General features: G+C 35.9%; 2 protein-coding genes across 6 annotated transcripts; both read right to left on the minus strand.

Annotated features, from left to right (window-relative positions):
• Positions 1-3,241: 3,241 nt before the first annotated feature.
• Positions 3,242-10,009, minus strand: LOC130990753 (uncharacterized). 4 transcript variants are annotated; one of them, XM_057914997.1, is made up of 11 exons: positions 9,547-10,009; positions 8,792-8,835; positions 8,362-8,494; positions 7,742-7,868; positions 7,272-7,312; positions 6,720-7,199; positions 5,825-6,158; positions 5,408-5,669; positions 5,046-5,138; positions 4,031-4,498; positions 3,242-3,708 (listed from the first exon to the last, which is right to left on the minus strand). In XM_057914997.1, the coding sequence occupies exons 1-11, from the start codon at positions 9,719-9,721 to the stop codon at positions 3,364-3,366; spliced, it is 2,502 nt and encodes an 833-aa protein (XP_057770980.1). In that variant the 5' UTR covers positions 9,722-10,009; the 3' UTR covers positions 3,242-3,363. The 4 variants fall into 4 exon arrangements, with proteins under 4 accessions (XP_057770980.1, XP_057770975.1, XP_057770973.1 ...); XM_057914992.1 differs by having other exon boundaries at positions 7,742-7,874; XM_057914990.1 differs by having other exon boundaries at positions 6,720-7,312.
• Positions 10,010-14,134: 4,125 nt separating this feature from the next.
• LOC130990771 (protein Brevis radix-like 2) lies at positions 14,135-18,891 on the minus strand. 2 transcript variants are annotated; one of them, XM_057915006.1, is made up of 5 exons: positions 18,294-18,890; positions 17,596-17,969; positions 15,365-15,500; positions 14,842-15,236; positions 14,135-14,595 (listed from the first exon to the last, which is right to left on the minus strand). In XM_057915006.1, exons 1-5 carry the CDS (start codon positions 18,432-18,434, stop codon positions 14,517-14,519), a joined length of 1,125 nt encoding a protein of 374 aa, XP_057770989.1. In that variant the 5' UTR covers positions 18,435-18,890; the 3' UTR covers positions 14,135-14,516. The 2 variants fall into 2 exon arrangements, with proteins under 2 accessions (XP_057770989.1, XP_057770986.1); XM_057915003.1 differs by lacking the exon at positions 14,135-14,595 and having other exon boundaries at positions 14,659-15,236; positions 18,294-18,891.
• Between the last annotated feature and the right edge of the window lie 519 nt (positions 18,892-19,410).

Here is a 19,410-nt window from a genome sequence, read left to right on the forward strand (position 1 = left end):
TCTCCTTTGGTGGGATTGGATTATTCCTCCACCATTACAACTATAGTTGACAAGTTGGTCTCAAAACAAACTACACCACTAACATAATTGACGTTTGATGTTTAATTTCCGTTTACTAATAAACATCATCGATAATGTTATTGTGCCATCGAATCAAATGCAATATATTTTGCATATTAGAGATTGAGATTCCAATTCCGATGTCACGTATGCCTTATGCACACGCATCAATTTTCCTAAATTCTTCTTTCTTCAGCTTAGTTTAATACTCCCACTAATTTTGATCAAATTTAATTTAATCTGTATAATGGGTCGCTCGGATGCGTGCTTTCCCATTTTAAACTCCAAATAGTAAAGGAAGGAAAAATGAAAACATTTTATCAGTTTCTTAAATGGTTAAATTAAAGGATGTAAACTAAATTATGGCAAATTAAAAACTCGTCTCGGACGCCAATGAGGCCTAAATCAAGTGACAAAGTTGAGGTCCCCAAAAACTTTCATTTGTGAGAGGTTTTGGGTTCAATTCCGTCTGCATGCAATGTAATTTTCTCACTTTTGTATAAAAAAAATGCACTAAAACTATAAATTTTCAGCTCTCTCAAAACTTATAAGTTATAACATACTCCCCTCGTCCAAATTATATACACATGTTATTCTTGTTCAGATGTTTCAAATATATAGGTTAGTCTCCATAAAATATGCTGCATTTTTAACTCATTTACTGGCATCTTCAATTTAATTATTTGTTCAACTCTAACATTAATAAATTGTCAAAATGTATATATGAATATGTTAGGAAGTACTTGTATAATTTAATTTTTTAAATAATTTTCTTAATATTTTTATAAAATTCAATTTGTTTTTGTAATTGGTACGAGGTCACGAGGGAGTGTGATTTATTATTTACATGATGTCAGGGGGGGAAAAATCATCAAAACGAAATCTAGAAGAACTCCATTTTTGCTGCAAAAAGTGGGCCAAAAAATTAGAAGATGACAGCAAATATAATTAATGGGATTAAAAACATGGTACGTGCTAAAAAGTCCATAATTCGCAGGTGGTGGGCTAGACCAGTTTCAGTTACCACGTGAGCCCTCTGCCACCCATGCACATTTTTTTACCTTCTTCAAACTATTTTTCATTTTTCACAATTACTACTTATTTTAGAGTGTTTATTAATGTATCTAAGTATGAGTTTACAGAGGCTTCATTGTACATCTCAAAATGCAGCTTAAAGGGTGTTAGGCTAAACTTATCTTAAAGAATTAATACTATATTTTAAAGGGTTATAAGATACTTTAAGAGTTTATAAATAAACTTGAAAGGGTATATGAAGAAAATAACAAACTATATTGAATAATATAATATTTGTAAAATAACTATTGCATATAAGATTATGAAAAAATAAGTTGAGATGGAAAATTTTATATTTTAGAAAGCTTATCTTTACAGCTTATTAATTATTTATAAACTTATTTTATTAAATACTTTAAAAGAACTTATAATTATGAATTAAAAAAACTCATAAGCTCGGTCAAAAACCTTGTTAGTCATTAATAAAAACACTCTTAATTGCCCAAAAAAAAACTCTTAATATTATGAATTGTGATTCATAAGTGTGAGGAAGTTTTTGAATCTATAATTTCTTCAATTGATGATTAAATGCAAAATTGATGATATAGATAGTTGAATTTTTTTATCATTATCACAGGGATTTCTCCAATATCATCTCTTTCAATTTACTATAAATCAAAAAAATTATTTCAAATTATAGAAATAATCAAGAACTTTAAAATATTCTAAATTTCTAAACTATTTTAGTAAATATTCTATTTGTTCCAAGCATATTTATTTTCGACACGCTTATTTAAGAAAATAAGATTGTAAAATAAAAGTATGTGAACATGCATTTGATGTAACATAAATTTGATTTCCAAAATAAAAACAAGTCAAATCAAATGAAATAATCCGAAAAAAAATACAAATAAAATCCAATGAAACAACGAAATAATAGTAGGCTAGTGTATAACAATAGACGTCCCCCAAGATAAGACCAAGTAACAACTAGCTAATCACACTTTCGCAGGTAAAGTGTAGCTACACTTTCGTAACAAAAAATTGGATTTTTCTTAAAAGATTGATCCACTAATGAATATTTTTATAGATATTCGATATTGCTATTGTCCTTGAGAAAGAAAATTAGGTTCTCAGGCAATTGTGGTGTCATCACTTTTAAGGGTTTAGGGTTTTGAGCTCTCTCTCTCTTCTCTCTGCGTGTGTGTGTTTTCTGATGTGTTACAAAGTGGAAACAATGCTCAGAACGCGTACCGTACAAAGTGAATCAGAGGACCATTCTCTCTCTCACACACACACACACTGCTTTAGAATCTGAGACAGACCTCTCACACGCACGCACACAGTGAATTGCTTTAGTTTCAGAGCTATAAAGAAGGTGGGGGATAGAAGAACATGGGAATCATGCACAATCACCAAATCATCAAACAAATATGTTTCTCACCAATCCCAAGAAGAAGAGAATTCACACACACACCTTCCCTCAAAAACTAATGCACCTTCCAAGTGAGAATATGATGGATCAAAATCCATACAACAAATCGAAAGCCACCCTCTTTACCTTTTCTTTCTCTGACAAAAGCGCAACAAGACATGATCTTCACACACACACACAAGCTTTTTAGTAGAAGCAACAGAATAAAGAGAATGATCAATGAAAGATGATGCAAGAGAGCCCAAAATTTCAAAACAAATATGGCAGGGGAGGTGGGAGTGATCCGAGGCTCAGGCGCTTTGCAGGTTTTCTTTTTCTAAAGCTAAGACAAAAGCCATGTCTCTCTACCTTTGCAATTCCCAACCTATTGATCCCATATGTCCAGTAGTACCCTTTGCTTTAACCTTAACAATGCACGCTTTAAAGACAAAAACGACAAGAATTGTTAATAAAGACTTGCAATCTTGTTCGACCGCAAATGCTATAGGTGCTAGACTACGGAATGATTCTCTTATGTATGAGGCGTTAGGAGAAAGAAATATCTCAATACTTCAAAATGGGTAGAGATTCCACACCGGCTGCTACAGAGAAAATGCATGGTCTATGGGCCAATCAACATGGAACTATGAACAGATGAATTATATGTAGAGAGACAAAAACTAGCTATGGATTCTTGTCTTACAGAGTTCCTTGTGAGCAAATTGGTTAAGAAAGAATTAGACGAACACAAGATGGCAACACAACTTAATGCATTGATTTGAAACGATAGCATTCTTCACATTTAATAGCCACAAGATTAAAAAGAACTATAACTAATGTCAATTCTTGAAGCCAGAGGCTATAATGAACTCTATTCAGAAATTACCAGTCCAATTCAAGTGGCCCAACTGAGGTTGCTGGTAGGCGCCCACTTGTGCTCCGGGAGCCGGAGCAGCCACACCAACTCCCACATTACCGCCGATGGCAGGGCCCAAATGATGAGGACTTGCAATAGTAGGGGGCTGTGGGGAAGGATGGTACATGCCTGGGAACTGCATATGAGAGGATTGGGCAGCAGCCGCAGCTGCATTAAAAGAAGCATGACCACTGTGTGATGTCAAATAAGCAGTAGGATGAGGCGACTGCCCAGGCATGTTGTAGTATGACGACTGCAGACCAGAAACATCCCTTGGGTTCATCCAAATTTCAGAGGTCTCCGCCTGTATTGTAGAATAAGAGAGGAAGGAGTTAAAATTGGTATACAATTTTTATCTTCTTCCTCACAAATGTGAAACATGAATAGTTCATAGAAATGTTTGCAAATCATCTTAGATAAATTTGAAAGCTAAGCCCATAAGAGTCAACTGCTATTTCTAATTTCTAAATAAATGATTTCCAATACTGTTTTACTGGGAAGTATGGCATATAGCCTAATATCAAGTCTACAAAAGGAAGGTATTATTCTGATTACGGATAAACAATTTCGAGCATAAAATTCTGTGCAGCTGTATCACAAGCATGATATAGAGCTGCTTCAGTTACCTGAGGGTTTGGAACATAAAGACTATCTTTATACTTGAGACGAGACGAATCATCATGGCCCGCTGTGCTTGCAACAACCCCAGGAGCATTGATGGCATAACCAGCAGGACTGGTGAAATTTCCAAACCCAGTAGGACTACCAGTGGGCACAGGCTTGAACTGTTGGATGCCATACTTGACGCCACTTGGAGTTAGATGGGAGCTATTCCCAGGCATCAGCAAGTAGCTGCTGCCATTTGAAGGATGAGGATAGGCAGGACTATTGGAGTAACCAGGTACAGGCATTGGCGGAACATAGACAGGAGACAAGAATTGACGATACGGCATCAGATTAGCAAAATGGGAGACGTGAAGTTGGGGATACATCTGGGCAAGCTGCTGCTGCTGCTGCTGCTGCTGTTGTTGCTGTTGCTGTACCATTGCAATTGTGGAAGCTGGAACAGCATTCGTTGCATGTGCACCAAGGACCTGTGTGTACAACAAGATCGAACAAGAGCAAACAGAATGTAAATTTCAAAACTATATAAAACAAAGCCAAATATGAAAATAATAGTCTGTATAGAGCACGTGGAGACCAAAACATGCTTCCTCGATATTTATTCACCTACTATATCGACTTGAATTGATATATAGCTAACTCCATAAAGTATGTTAAGAAATATTTTAAATAACCCTGGAACTCCAAGAATTTCTAGTGTTTAAAATAAATATTTCTAAAGAAATCTCACAAACCAACATCTACTTTATTGTTATGCAGCACAGAGCATATAAGCGGTTAATTATTTTGTTAATGAAACAAATCCAAGTACACAGATTATCAACATCCATGCATCTATGTGGCTGTGCATGCATGCAACAAGCAGCAATAAACATGACCACAATGTGTCCAAGGATATGTACAATTGCATAGGGATGGATATAGGTTGGTTCCAGCGTGACAGCTTTAGTGCATGCATGGGTGACAAGGCAAAAAATCCATACTTAACTAATGGCAAAAAATAGGATTGATTCTAACCTCTTGGGATGATGGAAGACCTGGCCCTCTAACAGTTTCATCAACAACCGGGCGGAAGTAAGACATATCATAAGCCATTTGGGGATCATAACCCTGAATGCAGTAAAAACAAGAAGGTAACATATTATAGCCTTTCCGTCTCAAAAAAAAACATATTATAGCCTTTGCTGTAAAATAAAGCAGTTGGCTCAAAGAAAGTTGATTAATTTCTGGCTGTACTTAGGTTTTTGTCAGATCAAGGATCTTCTCGACGGACATAAGACCAGTGTCTCGATAAGAAAAAACAAATAAATTTAAAAAAATTATGTATCACATGATGCTCTTATCTAACGGGCAGTCAATGAGCAACAGAATTCACTCACCGAGAAGCTCGGCAGTTCAGAAGTATCCTGCTGCTGTAGTGATTCCGGAGTAAAAGATGGGCTGTTGCCTCGCATCAAACCAACATCGGCATAGTCATTCAGGTTCTGTGGACTTGAAGAGTCTTTCTTCTCTGTCTGATCCGATAGATCACCTGAAGCAGGAGAATCTGATTCTGAACTTCGGACAGAGTCGTCCATCAACTCTAAGGGTTTGCTAGTAACAGGTTCATCTCCTGAAGTTTCAGCGGCAGAGACTGAAACACTACAAAATTACATTGCTTAGTCATTTTTACTAAGTCATTAAAAAATCCAATTGCATGATAGGGCAACAACCATACAACAAACTAAGCTTTTCAAGAAAAAGTACAAGTAAATTAGTAAGATAGGGAAAACAAATGATGAATATGTCCAAACAACCTTCCAGAAGGATCGGTAGATATTTCTTCTACAGCATTAGCAGCCACGCCAATTGAATTAGTAGAAGAATCAAATTCAGTGCCCAGGCTGCCAAAGGTCAGCCGGCACCTGTCTGTGTCAGAGACACGGATATGTGCAGCTATAATCACGTTTTGACTTTCAGAAAGATTTAATTGTGACATGTTATCCTGTAAAACAGCTGCTTCTTTTTTCGTGTCTTCTGGATTGTCTGCCGGAGGAGAGACTGTTTTTGCAGGACTACCAATAACTCCAGGACCATTGGCACTTGGTTTCACACTAGCTTTTGGCTTCCATTCCTTGTTGGGCTGAGGCGCTACAACAGAAAGATTCAGTAAGTTCAGAGTCAAACAATTAAAGATGCAGTATTGTGAAAAACAATAGCTGCACCAGATGCTAAATGTAGTACTTCCTCCGTCCCAATAGTAGTGTCCCATAGCTTTTGGGCACGGAGATTAACAAATGTGTAAAAAGTAGATAAAGTGGGTTGGTGGAAATTATTTAAATATTAGGTATAAAGAGAGAATATATTGCCAAAAAGGGAATGGGACATTTGTATTGGGATGTCCCATTAAGGAAAGTGGGACATTACTATTGGGACGGAGGGAGTATAACGAAATGACTGGCTCTAGTGGAGGGTAGCACCATTCATGATAGAAATTAAGTGATATTAATACTTGGCCAAATAACTAAACAGCCAACTTATCATCACTCATAATGAGAATTTTTTTGATCAGATGCATCTATAAAAAACATAAAACCGCGTGCATAAACCCAAATAATGTGAGTTTGTTATAAGGACTTGTTGCTTTCAGGTCTTGATCTAATACGATGCTAACCAAATTTCATAGGCTAGTCTAGGGGAATGAAATCTTACCTTTTTGGTGGCCCATGAGTTGATGAGGACGGTTACCATATGCATTACTGGAAAATGATTTTCCAGCAGGTAGACCGGGTATAGCAGAGTCGGGTGCCATATTTTGGCTTGAGTGGTCATTCTTTGCTATAGCATTGAATGATCTCGCAGACTCTCGTGATTGACCATCTCGTGTGGATTGCATAGATGGCAAAGAAGTGCCTTGAGATGAAGATGGCTTAGGAGAATTTTCAGATGACTGGCGACGAGGCCCCACAACTCCGACCTCCCGCCTGATGGCCCCAACGTTAGCAGCAGGTCTAGGATGAAGCGATGGTACATGAACAGGATCAGAAGAGGATGAATAAACACCCACGACGGAGCTACTAGACAAATGTGCAGATTGTGGCTGGGCAGCATTTGCCTTTGTTTGCACACGTGAAGTAGCACTCGAAACTGGAAAACGCTTCTCACCAACCATTTCTTTCCTGTCATTACCAACTGAAGCAACATCCTTAGTTTGCCTTGTTTGTGAATCAGCAGTACTCTTAGCAGGCTGAGATGAATGCTGACCTACAGCAGGTTCTTGATGTCCAGAACCACTGGGAGAATCACTGTGAAAGGCAAAACTCAGAAAAGCAACTCATGTAACACACAAATTATATAAAATTCTGGTTTAGTTCCAGAGGTAGAAATGAAAAATTTTCTTCTTCCCGTCCTTATCTTAGGGGTGTGCAAAAAGGCAGGTAGATGTGATCGAATGGAGGGAATAATAGTATCAAATCCCATAAAAATACAGATAAAACTAAACATAACAGGCCATAGTCACCAATACCTAAAACTGAACAATGATACAGCAAGTACTAAATTAAATTTCTCCTACACAATCAAGCCAATGGACATCTTAACAGCCACCTAGAGGACTCGACAGCTCCTTCGTAAAAACAAAAGATCTTGTAACAAAACTGTACCAGCATCTTCAACAAGGCACAGACAAAAGTAGCACAACTAGATCAAGTAAAATTCAAATTAACTATTAGTACCTCTTCTTTGACCCACTAGAGATAACCCCTGCACTTGTTGATGTTGAATTTAGGCCAGGTTTTGAATCTGGGATGCTACTATGATTAACTCTATTGTCTCGAACAACACGGAACTCTCTATTGCCCCCTGCATCTAGTTAAACCACATCCATCAATGAAATGATATAGGCAGCAAACCGAAATTAACCAGCAAGATAAAGAATTCATTGGGGCCTTAAATTAACCAAACAGAAAATCCATTTGGTATGAAATCTCCCGATGAATACCTATTTACTACTGATTTTTTAAGGCTATCTATATGAAGAAATAAATCACTTAAACTCCTCAAAATATTTTACAAGGTTTATTACCCTTGATACATTCTTTTTCAATCGAAAATAGTGATTTACAAGTAAAAAACCTCAACTTATTTAAATAAGTCTCGTAATATGTACGGGTAAGAGACGAGCTTGAGCTTGACTTGGCCCAGCTCAATAACACCCCTGGTACACCACCATTCATGGAATTATCCATTTTTCATACAGGGAGCATTTAACCAGTAGAATATGTCACCTACTAAAGGAATCCCAATGCCACATGCAGTCAAAAACATGGAGAACTTTTTCAGGGGATCTTATTACCAGATGCAGCATTTCGACTAGCTCCGCCTCTTCGAAAACCACGGTCAGGATAAGTATTATACTTGACTGGCACACGTGCAACATCATTGTTTTTCTTGGGTTCCACAGCCACAAAACTCTTTTGCACTGAATTCTGGGTCAGCAAATAGAACAGTGATAAGTTCACGCATTGTGTTTGGGTATAAAAACTTCAAAAGGTTAAAAATGTAAAATCCAGCCATGACAACATCTTTAAGTAGGGATAAATGCCAACTTTAACTTATTAAGATCATGCAAAAAAAAACTAAAAGCATAGGGTTTTTTTTCTATAAAACTAAATAATTAACATTTAATCATAAATTTACCATTAAGGTTACATGGATATGGATAAGACATCCAAAATATACGAGGGAGTTGCAGAATATATAAAGAAGAAACAGACAGACTATACCTCTTTCTTCCTATCTCTTCTTCTCTTCACCTCATGGAATGGATCTGCATGACAAACTAGGTAGCATAAAGTACTTCGTAGAAGAGAATATAGAGCAAAGAAAAAAGAAAATAAGAATTAATTGTATACATAACAATGAATCAATAAGATATTACATGCGGAGGCCCAAGAAATTTATGGACGCCTTTAAGCTAGGCTGCTCAGAACATCCACCTTTTTATAGCCTTAGTGGAAGAAATTGTCATCACTTCGGATTAATCTGTTTTCCTACTTTTTTTGTCCTCACCATTATTGAGAGTTATCCACAAAAAAGATCATTTAATGTATCCTAGTATAGCCACTATTCATGCAGCAATGCACTACCACACAAAACATATATGCAGCAGACTACCAAACTTGTTTAAAAGCTACAATCAATTCTGTTGCAGATTAAAAAAAAAATGAAATCTGTATGACTGCACTCCGTCGGAGACCAATATTTCAATTTTCATGATTACCTCTCGTTATTCTACATGCATTGTAGAGCAACCACAAACATCTTCATGCACAAACCGATACTACAAACAAACACTAACGAGTTAACATTTCCGCCCCCCGCCCCCAATTGAAATTTCCGCCTTCCATATTCAAAAAGTTAAGAACACAAGAATTCCACCCAAATTTTAACAAAGAAAAACGACAAATAGAACGTATAAAGTTATACAGCATCAAGAAATGAAATATATATAAAAAAAATAGTCTTTAACAAAACGGACCTTGATTGAGCAGTTTCTGGGTGGTTTCGTTAGGATCCATGTTGGTCTCTTTAAGCGCCACGTATATATCAGCATCCGAGTGGTTGCCCACAATTTCTTTAATCGATTGTATTGTCCTCCGCACGCCCGCCGATAAGACTTGCGCCCCGCCGTCGATTCTCGAACCAGATACCATCTCCAAACAAGCAATCAAGAGAGGATCAACGGTCAAAACGCGAGAGTCGCTTCGTCGAGGAAAAAATCGGAACAAATGTATCCGATAATGAACCCTAATTTGAGGAGACTAGGGTTTTGGATTGAATGGGGTTTTGCATTGGAGGAAGAAGAGAACGGCTGAGACTGAGAGTGTGAGAGGGGGTTTGGGACCGAGGGTTTTGAGGAAATTAGGTTTTCACTGATGGCGAAAATTTGGGGGAAATTTTAAATACTAGTAATTGAAAAAATGGAAGTGGGAGTGTGCCAGCGGTTGCTGACTAAGGAACAGAAATTTACCAAAATGCCCCGGTGGAGACGCTGCTGATTGACGATAATACCCTTGGTAATCAACTCTTAATTATTTGGTGATTAGTGACTGTTAACCAGTTTTATTAGTGGTGCGCACGTGCCACGGATAGTTCCATAATTAGCGAACTATTGACTTCTTTGAAATTTCGGCTATAATTTAACATTTTTTTAATAGTTTTCACTCTATAATTTTGTTGTCTTATTTAAGTTTCACACTATCGTGCAAAAAAATTCATACCAGATTTCGACACTTCATTCATTTTTTTCAAGTTATCTCATACAATACCCCTTCAATTACGTATAAATATACTTGGCATTCGAGCTTATATTAGCCAAAAGTTGATCTCATAAATGTTTCAATTGTTATTAACTTGGTACGTTTATATTGTAATTTAGATAATAATGACTTATTCGTGAAATTATAAAATTTAATTGAAGAAATACGGAATGAGATAAAATTATCCAAACAAAGTGTTGTGTAGCTATAATTTGCGAGTAGATAAAATGGATTTGCCTTCGGGTGAGATGAGGAGAGGGTGACGTTTGGAGTCAATTTGAGCTGACATGGCTCAGCATATTTCCACATCATCTTTTAAAATTGATTGATCCATTCTGCAATCCATATCCATATCTATATTTATAGTACAGTATGTCAGTATTATAACAAAGTAAGTTGGCATCAACTTTATATTTTCATCAACCAAGTCTGACTCAATTGATAAAATGTTTCTCCTTCAATCAATAAATTAAAATTTTAAATACCCAAGAGGGGAAATGGAAAATAATTATTACTCTTTTTTTAAAAAAAAAATAACTTTATTTTTCCGTTATATTTTTTATTTTTTTTCTTTTAAATTCTATCTCCTCTCTTCTATTTATTTTTATTTTCATTATTTTTAAAATTTGTCAAATTTGATTCATGAAAAATACTCAACAGGCATCTTAAATTGAAGCTCATGATAAAATCTTTAATTTTGTATGAAACTTATAAAAAATAGATTTGAAATGAATAAGTTATGGTAATTTGAAGAGAAAAAAAAATCTCTCTTCTCTTTATACTCTCTTTATTTTTATTTTTGAATACCCTATTTTCCTAATATTAAACACATACAATTTTCTTTTTTGCATGCTATATTAATTTTATTTTATTATCTACATTTTATTTACTTTTATTTTATATTTTTCACATAAAAAATAAGTTTATATCAATTGTTTGTGTTTTGCATGCTTTTTAATTGTGCGTCAATTGATAAGACATGTAACATCAACTTTTCAAGGGTTTTCAAGGGTATTAATTTTGTATTCCCTCTGTTCCACTACAACTGACTCAAAACTTTTCGGCAAGGAAATTAAGGAGAAGGTGTAAATGTGTTAAAAGTGATAAGACACTTTTTTAATGGTTAAACTTTGTCATTTGTGAAAATAGACCACTTAGGGCGTGTTTGATATAAATATTGGCTAATACACTGTATTAGCTAATTTAGTACAGATCAGTCTAGTGTTTGGTATTATTTAGTAATAATGCGGATGACCCAGTTTAATCCCACGACCCAGTATTACTAATCCAGATTTCTTAGGATTAATAATGCCACCTCCCCCTAGGTTTAACTTAAACCAGGATATTATGTATTTAGCCATGATAGCAAACACCAACTCAGTATTAATAATCTATCATTATCCACGCTAAATATCCTGGTTACAAATTATCCTACATAATCATTTACTGAAAATCAAACGAGCCCTTATAGTGGAACGACCCAAAATGGAATACAGACCACTTTTAGTGGGACGGATGGATTAATAAATTAAGACAAAATCTCTAAGCTCAACCTTTAAAGTGACTACACGTAATTCAATTGATAAGATGCTTCTCCTCCAACCAATAAGTCGAGAATTCGAGTCACCGAAAGGAAAATGAAGAATCATTATGATTATCTTTTAATGAAGAAAAAAAAAACTTTGAAGCCTATTAAATTACTCTCTTCGTTCACGAAAAATGGGACACAATTACTATATTTGACGTTCACAAAAAGTGAAATAGTTTCCCTTTTATTACATATGTTCACCTCTTTTTTTTATATTTTATCCTTACAAATATCTCTTATTTATATTAAAAAAAACCACTTTTAACTCAATCTCAATCATTTATTTCATACTCCCTCCGTCCCAGCTCAGCTTTTAGTATCCAACTTTCCTTTTTTGGTCGTCCCACATTTTAGTATCCATTTCTATTTTGGTAAAAGTAGGTGAGGCCCTTACTCCACTTCAATTATTTAACTCTCACATAAAATGTGGGACCCTTATTTCACTCACAACACATCAATCACTTTATTAAAACTCGTGTCGTTCTCAACTGGATACCAAAAGTCGGGACGGATGGAGTATAATGGTGAGACCCTTTGTCTACTAACCACCCATTTTATTAAAATTCGTGGCCAAAGAAAGTGCCCCATTTTTTATGAACAGGGGGAGTACTAATTAATTAATTAATTAAATAAATATTACTCCATCTGTCCACGAAAAAGTGTCCTACTTACCCCTTTTTTTGTCCACGAAAAAGTGCCATGTTTACCTTTTTGTACATTCATACTCTTTACTTTTCAATTTATTTACAACTTATGTCATTAATAAATCCACACTTTTATTTAATCTATGCAATTAACCCTCACAATTAACTCACTAATAAATCCACACTTTTATTTAATCTATGCAATTAACCCACACAATTAACTCACTAACTAAAACTACGAAACCAACTCCTCCACGCCTAATCAATCTCATTTCCCCCAAAATTAAATTACTCTTTCTCTAAACTCAAACAAGTGGAAGAAATACACACAAACCCTCCAAATTGTATCTGCAGTCCGATTTAATGGCTTTTGGGCTATGTGTGTTTGTTGATTAGCTCAATGGAATAATAAATATGTTCTAAAAATTAACTCGACTTCACGTGTGAATTCCGCACTACAAGAAATTGAGTTTTTACCCACACATAATTTCAAAATGTGTAGGTAATTCACACAAAAAAAAATCATTAGTTATTGACTTTTAAAATGTGTGGCAAAAATATTTTCGTGATATTTATTATTTTACGGTTATTTTTAAGTTTTATTTATGGATAATAAAATTTATTTTTAAATTTGTTGCGCCAACGTGGCAAACTAATAAAAGTTAGGGGTAATTGCCTGTAAATTCCTAACGTTGATAATGAATTTTTATCATTATTTATTCTTGACATGTAAGAAACGTGGGAAAATATTTTTAGCTACATTTATATTTTGACTTTAATTAATTATTTATGCAAATCTTAATTGATGTTTTACCCACACATAATTATCCACACATATTTTGAAAAATGTGTAGGTGAAACAATTTGAAACTTTCAATTATTATTGACATTTAAAATGTGTAGCAGAAAATTTATTTGTAACATTTATTATATGGCGGTAATTCTTTTTTAAGTTTTATTTTATTTAATGAAGTTTATTTTTAAATTTGGTGTGCACCCTCTATTAATTTTTTTAAACCACACATAATATATGCGTGGATAATAATTTTTATATTTATATTTTAACAAATTAAAGTAAATTTAATTTTATTTTTATATATTAGTGCCAACTAATCAATTGATTTCTCTACAATTGTACAATAAAATAAAAATTAAATAGTCTTTAACATTAAAATAGGCATAAAAAACAAGAATGAATATGTTAAAAAAAACACAACAATTAAAATAGGCATAAAAATTAAATACTAGTCTTTAACATTAAAATCGAACACAATAAAGAGTAGGATTGTTTAAACTCTCAACAACTAAAAAACAAGAAAATATTAACAAACTAATCAATGTCATTAGAACTACCCTTATTGTAATTTTTATCCCACTCAAAACAACTTTTTCAGCTTTCTTAGTATTCGCGCCGGCACCCAAATGGGGCACTTTTTCGTGGACGGAGGTTTTCACTGTACGCGCTCGAAGGTGTGATATTATTCCAATATTTCAAAGGTCGAGTTAAAAATGTAGTAAAATGAGTTGAAGTTCATGCATGCATTATCCATACTTATAAATTAGAGAGACGGATGATAGCTTCGCAAAATGACATCAAAATATAGGAAAATTCTCAGAGATCTAACTACTTCTACGGCCAGATCAATACAGGGGTTGTAACAACAAACTCGATTTATCCGACCATTTACACAGCAACTCCACAAATTTTGCAAACCAACTTTCATTCCACCACCAAAGTAGCTGCCCATGCTTTCAATGTAAATCAAAAACTACGGCCAGAGACGAAGCGATTTGCGTGTGTAATTCTCAATCACAAAACTCAGACAAGCCCAAGTGACCAGAGGGTGAAACTTGTACAAGAAACCATGGAGAAAATGCAACGCAATGAATCTTTATAGAAACCTACTTGCAAAAGAATTCAAGATAGTGGAGAGTTTCACCTACTTTATTTAGAAGCTTACAGGTATTGCTGTTGAATCCTGGCTCTGTTTCCTTCCCACCACACTCTTGCTTGCGTTTCTCCAAATTTTTCACGGCTGCATCAACCACTTTCACGTTAGATTCAAGCATTGATGAGCAAATACATGGTGGCTAGGTTGTGGTATTATGTTAAGCTATCCAGAGAGGTAGACTAGGTTTGAAAGGATAAATATAGAAATCATATTTAGTAAAAGCTTTTTGTTAAGCTCCAATTTGATTGTTTTATCTTCTGAGAAGTTTTCACCCGTTCTTGATCAAACATTAGGTAACTAGTATATGTGCATATAGAAAGAATCAGCCACCTGAATCTGACTCTTCTAAGCTCACGAGCACCGCCAGGCAAAGCTCTAATAGTAATGTAGACTCCAGGCTCATCTTGCTCAACCCACTCAGTCTCTAAATCACTAGCATTGCTCACAGACAGTTCTCCAGAGTGATCAATCTCCCTAGATGAACTCGAACGTGCAGAAGCATCTACAGATGATGTCTCGGTTTTAGCAGCGCTGATGCTGGAGAGCTTTGGAGTTGAATTAGGACCAGCTGACTCGTGGTAACTTCCAGGTTTCATGGGGTTGTTTTCTACTGATTCCGATGATGAATAACCCACTCCTGCTGTCCGACAGAAGTGACGGGGTAGATGCTCTTTGCTCAATGGAGGTGTCACAGGGCTGTCCTCAGCAGATTCAAGTTTTAAGTTCTGAGAGAGAACATGTCTCTTTAGTGCAATCATTTTCCAAAGTAGCTCAATCTAGTAGAATAATTTATTTTTTCCCAGAAATAGAGGTAAGAACTCTTCATTTAGGACACCAAAAGTTTGAAGCAAACCTCATCTTCAGACAGTGGTGGAGTAGACAGCGGTGCTTCATGATGACTAAACCTTTGAACATTGTACAGTTCCATTACTTTATCATAGTTCTCTCCCCACCATTGTTGAGCCTGCCACTTGTTAAAGATCTCTCGGCTGTGAAAACCACCCAGAGAAAAGTCAGGATTAGGATACGGAAGCAGATTATCATAGGGGAAAACATGCTGTGTAGAACTATTTCCATATCTTACAATAAAAGGTGCTAGTAGATAGAATTTAAAGATCTAAACTCACCCAGTCATGGAAACAAAAGACAAGTTTTAGAAGTTTGATGCATAGGTTACTTCACTTCTATTCCTCTTATACATACGTATCCTTTTCTCGACTGGACTAGAAACCAAGACTGCACTTAATACACCACGTGAACTTAGAAGAAAAAAAATCAGAATTTGAGTGTTATCCTAGTTCGGGCCTAATAAGTACATCATCACTTGTAACATAATTCCAAGAAATATAGCTATTGTTAGACATTGGTGGCCGTGTTTGAAGCAGAGTGCTTGCTTTCACGACAATGTTAAAATGCCATTAACTCCATCATGGAAATATAGTTTCCGATTTCTCAACGGATAATCCAGACACTACAGGAAAACATCTATCATCCGTGTGAAAGTAGGGATCAGTTCTTGTTCCAATGAAGTCTGCCAAACTTCAAAATTGTATTATCAACATTTCAATATAATCATAGTAAATTAAGTAGATCTGAGTTTTATCAGAGATAAAAATAATCTGATAAGCTCAGTGAACAAAAGAGAAAAAGCTGCAAGACACATAAAAAGGGCAATAAAGAAGAACATCACACTTCGGTCCATCATAGCTTTTCTTTCTTTCTTTTTCGTGTTTTAACAGTATTAAATTTTTTTCCAGTTCTTAACCAACTAGATGCAGTCCTTCCCCTTCTAAAATATCCCAATTCAGATCATGTGGACAGTGACTAAGCTGATTTGGAATTAAATAAGCCAGTAGTCAAGAAGCCAATTGTTCTTAGGCCCACCACTTTTTCAAGGGGCCACCTCCATAAATTGGGGGCTAGTGTTGCCCAGTGTGGCCTCACATGCCCTATTCAATTCACCCACGCCACTGTACATTTTTAAAATAAAAGCAAAACATACACAGACTTTCGAGCTTCAGGTTCGATTCCCACCAAGTACTTTTGGAATTTTCTCTAATTTTCTCAATTTTTATTTGATTTTATATTTCTAACATGTGTTATCTATGTTATTTTTGTCATCTTAACCAATTTCACACACAAAAAAATGAAAAGAAGAAAACACACACACACAAGCCCCTCCAAGAAATGAAGACAATGACCCATCAGCCTCAACTTTCTGAACCACAATTAAACTTTCAAACCAAAACAAATCATTACTTTCAGATTGCAGATCAAATGTCGTATAGCAATCACTCTCCAAAATGCAACCAAGAAAACTCAAAAGAGAGACCCACATAACAAGTTGCAGCCAAGAAACCAAGAGCAAAACAAAGCACCATTCAAATATTGATTTCACGCTCAAAAAAAATCTCAAACCGAGCCCACATCTCTAACCTCCCAAATATAGCACTATTTAGCCACATAAATACAAAAAATACCAAATTATTAAACAACAATCACCGTCTCCAAAAACAGATGAGATCCTCTGTCCCACAATATTGTGTGTACCACGTGTACCACTCTTCATTTCTTTATTTTATAAATTGTTTTTTATAAAAATAAAAATTATTATATTATTATAAACTCTAATTAGTATTTATCATTGAAAAATTAAAATTTAAAAAATTATATACCCTAACTTTGAATTAATGAACCCAAATAATCTATAATTAATTCAAATAAATATAAAAAAATAATTATAAATCCTAAATGGATGAGTGAACCCTTGTTAATTATCTTTATAACATATAAAAGCATAATAAATTAAAATGAAATAAAAAATAATTTATAAATATAAAGAAATGAAGAGTGGTACACGTGGTACACACTATATTTTGGGACAGAGGATCCCATTTGCTCCAAAAACATGTCTACCATCTTATGAGACATAAATCTATCCCACAATTACGAGCACGAAATCATCTAGTCCACAATTGTCGTTCCAATTCGTGGTCACGTTGGCATAGCAATTTTCCAATCACGGAATGGGACTCTGAATTCAAACATAAGCAAATTAAATCCAAAAATCGACAAATTCGTTACCTAAATCGAATCCTCTTTAGATCATTTCCACCCTGAGGCAATGAAACAAATGTAATCAAAACCCCTGGCTCGACTTGAGCCACCCACTCCTTCGGCTCGTCTTCCTCCATGAACAACGACTCGGTTCTACCGCTCACTGAAGCCGGCGTAGCCGAGCCGCTCGAGAGGGCTTTTAGCTTGGCTTCAAGCTCCTTCCCCCGCAGCCGCGGCGTCGAGCTCAAGCTAGCTGTCCTCCGATACGAGCCGTAGAACCTCCCGGACACCGAGCCCGCGTCAGAGTCCACGTAGGCCCGGCCCCGTTTCGGGCCCGAGGTGCCCGAACACGGCTTGCAGTTCTTGTACGCCCCCGATGCCTTCACCGCCATGTCCTTGATCTGAAACACGCGACAAAAAATTATGCATCACGAAATCTCCATTTCTCAAAACACAAAAATCAAATAATTTCTCCAATCTACGCAAAAGTAGAACACCGAAACATCACGCTCTGCGCGAGCTAATTAAGCCGGCGCTGACAATATTAACTAATTATGACGAAGATTAGTTGAAAAAATAAATTTAACGATAATTGCGATGAAATCTCCATTTCTCAGAAACAGAAATCAGTTAATCTCTCCAATCTACGCAAAAGCATAACACATTTTTCATCCCGGTCAGCGCGAGCTAATTATACGAGAATCGCGATGAAAGTTGATGTTTACCTGGGAGGTGAGGGATTTAATGGCTTGCTTGGTGGAAGGAGTGACGGCGGCGTTGTCATCCTCCTCCTCCGGCGGCGGCTGGCGGAGAGATCCGTCGGTTTCGAGCTGCTTGGAGTTGGAGCAAGCTATGCAGGTCAACATTGGTGGTATAAAACGAAAGGAAGGGTAGCAAATTTATGAGCCTAGAAAATCAGGAAGTGTGAGAAATGGCGATAGGGATTGTGTGGTGGGGCGCGACATTTGGTGCGTGTTTGTGAGAAATGGCTCTTCGAATGGAGAGTTTGGGGAGTGATCGAGGTGGCCGCAGAGAACATAGGTTGTGAGGAGTTTAGAGAGGGAGAGTGCAAGCGCAGCGTAGATCAAGAAAATGGGGGAATTGAATATTCTTACTTGCTCTTCACAAGTCACAGCTCACAGGTGGAAAAGAGTGAGAGAGCGGAATGAAGAGAGAGAATAAAGAAATGGTGGGGAAAGGATCGCTGGATCAGAGAAGCTGTTAAGATTTGTGGGGTTTCCGATGCGAAAGAGGTGGCAGAAGAGGGAGAAGGGAAGAGCAAGTGTGAGTTCCAACTTGTCTTTGCTTTCAACCTAATTAAAAACTCTTCTCAATCATCAAATATATTATCGACTTCCAATTCATTTTCTGATCCGTCTCTTATCATTTTAATCTATTTGTAATTAAATTTTTTCATGTGAGATTGGTTCAACCCTAAATATATTTGAATTTATTTTTTGATCCATCTCATCTGCCTTTTTATCTATCTTTTAATTAACACTTATGTGAAATCGTTTGAAACCTAAATACTCCCTCCGTCCCAAACGAAATGTCTTGTTTTCCTTTTTAGGTTGTCCCAAACGAAATGTCTTATTTCTTTTTTTGGTAATACACTCTTTCTCTATACTTAATATTTAAATAATTTTCACCAACCTACTTTATCTACTTTATACACATTTCTTAATCTCCGCGCCAAAAAGAAATAGGTCATTTCGTTTGGGACGGAGGGAGTAATATTATTGGGTTGTAATTGATATTTTTCTATGTGTCATGAGATCTTAATCTTCCTTTAGTGAGCTAATCTCACGTAACTCTTTTTCATTCTATAATTAATTTCAATTG

The sequence above is a fragment of the Salvia miltiorrhiza genome, chromosome 1 (genome assembly GCF_028751815.1).
Source record: "Salvia miltiorrhiza cultivar Shanhuang (shh) chromosome 1, IMPLAD_Smil_shh, whole genome shotgun sequence".
NCBI classification, from domain to species: Eukaryota; Viridiplantae; Streptophyta; class Magnoliopsida; order Lamiales; family Lamiaceae; genus Salvia; species Salvia miltiorrhiza.

Bases quoted from the DNA above. Each gene is read 5' to 3' on its own strand.
- LOC130990753 (XM_057914985.1), bottom strand. From the start codon at position 9,721: ATGGTATCTGGTTCGAGAATCGACGGCGGGGCGCAAGTCTTATCGGCG. The intron at 7,313-7,741 runs GTACTAATAGTT...TGCCTTTCACAG, and splicing joins TCTAGTGGGTCAAAGAAGAG to TGATTCTCCCAGTGGTTCTG. The intron at 5,670-5,824 runs GTTGTTTGGACA...GTAATTTTGTAG, and splicing joins TCTACCGATCCTTCTGGAAG to TGTTTCAGTCTCTGCCGCTG.
- LOC130990771 (XM_057915003.1), bottom strand. From the start codon at position 18,434: ATGTTGACCTGCATAGCTTGCTCCAACTCCAAGCAGCTCGAAACCGAC. The intron at 17,970-18,293 runs GTAAACATCAAC...CGCGTGTTTCAG, and splicing joins TTAAATCCCTCACCTCCCAG to ATCAAGGACATGGCGGTGAA. The intron at 15,501-17,595 runs GTAACGAATTTG...TGGTTTTCACAG, and splicing joins CTAAAGAGGATTCGATTTAG to CCGAGAGATCTTTAACAAGT.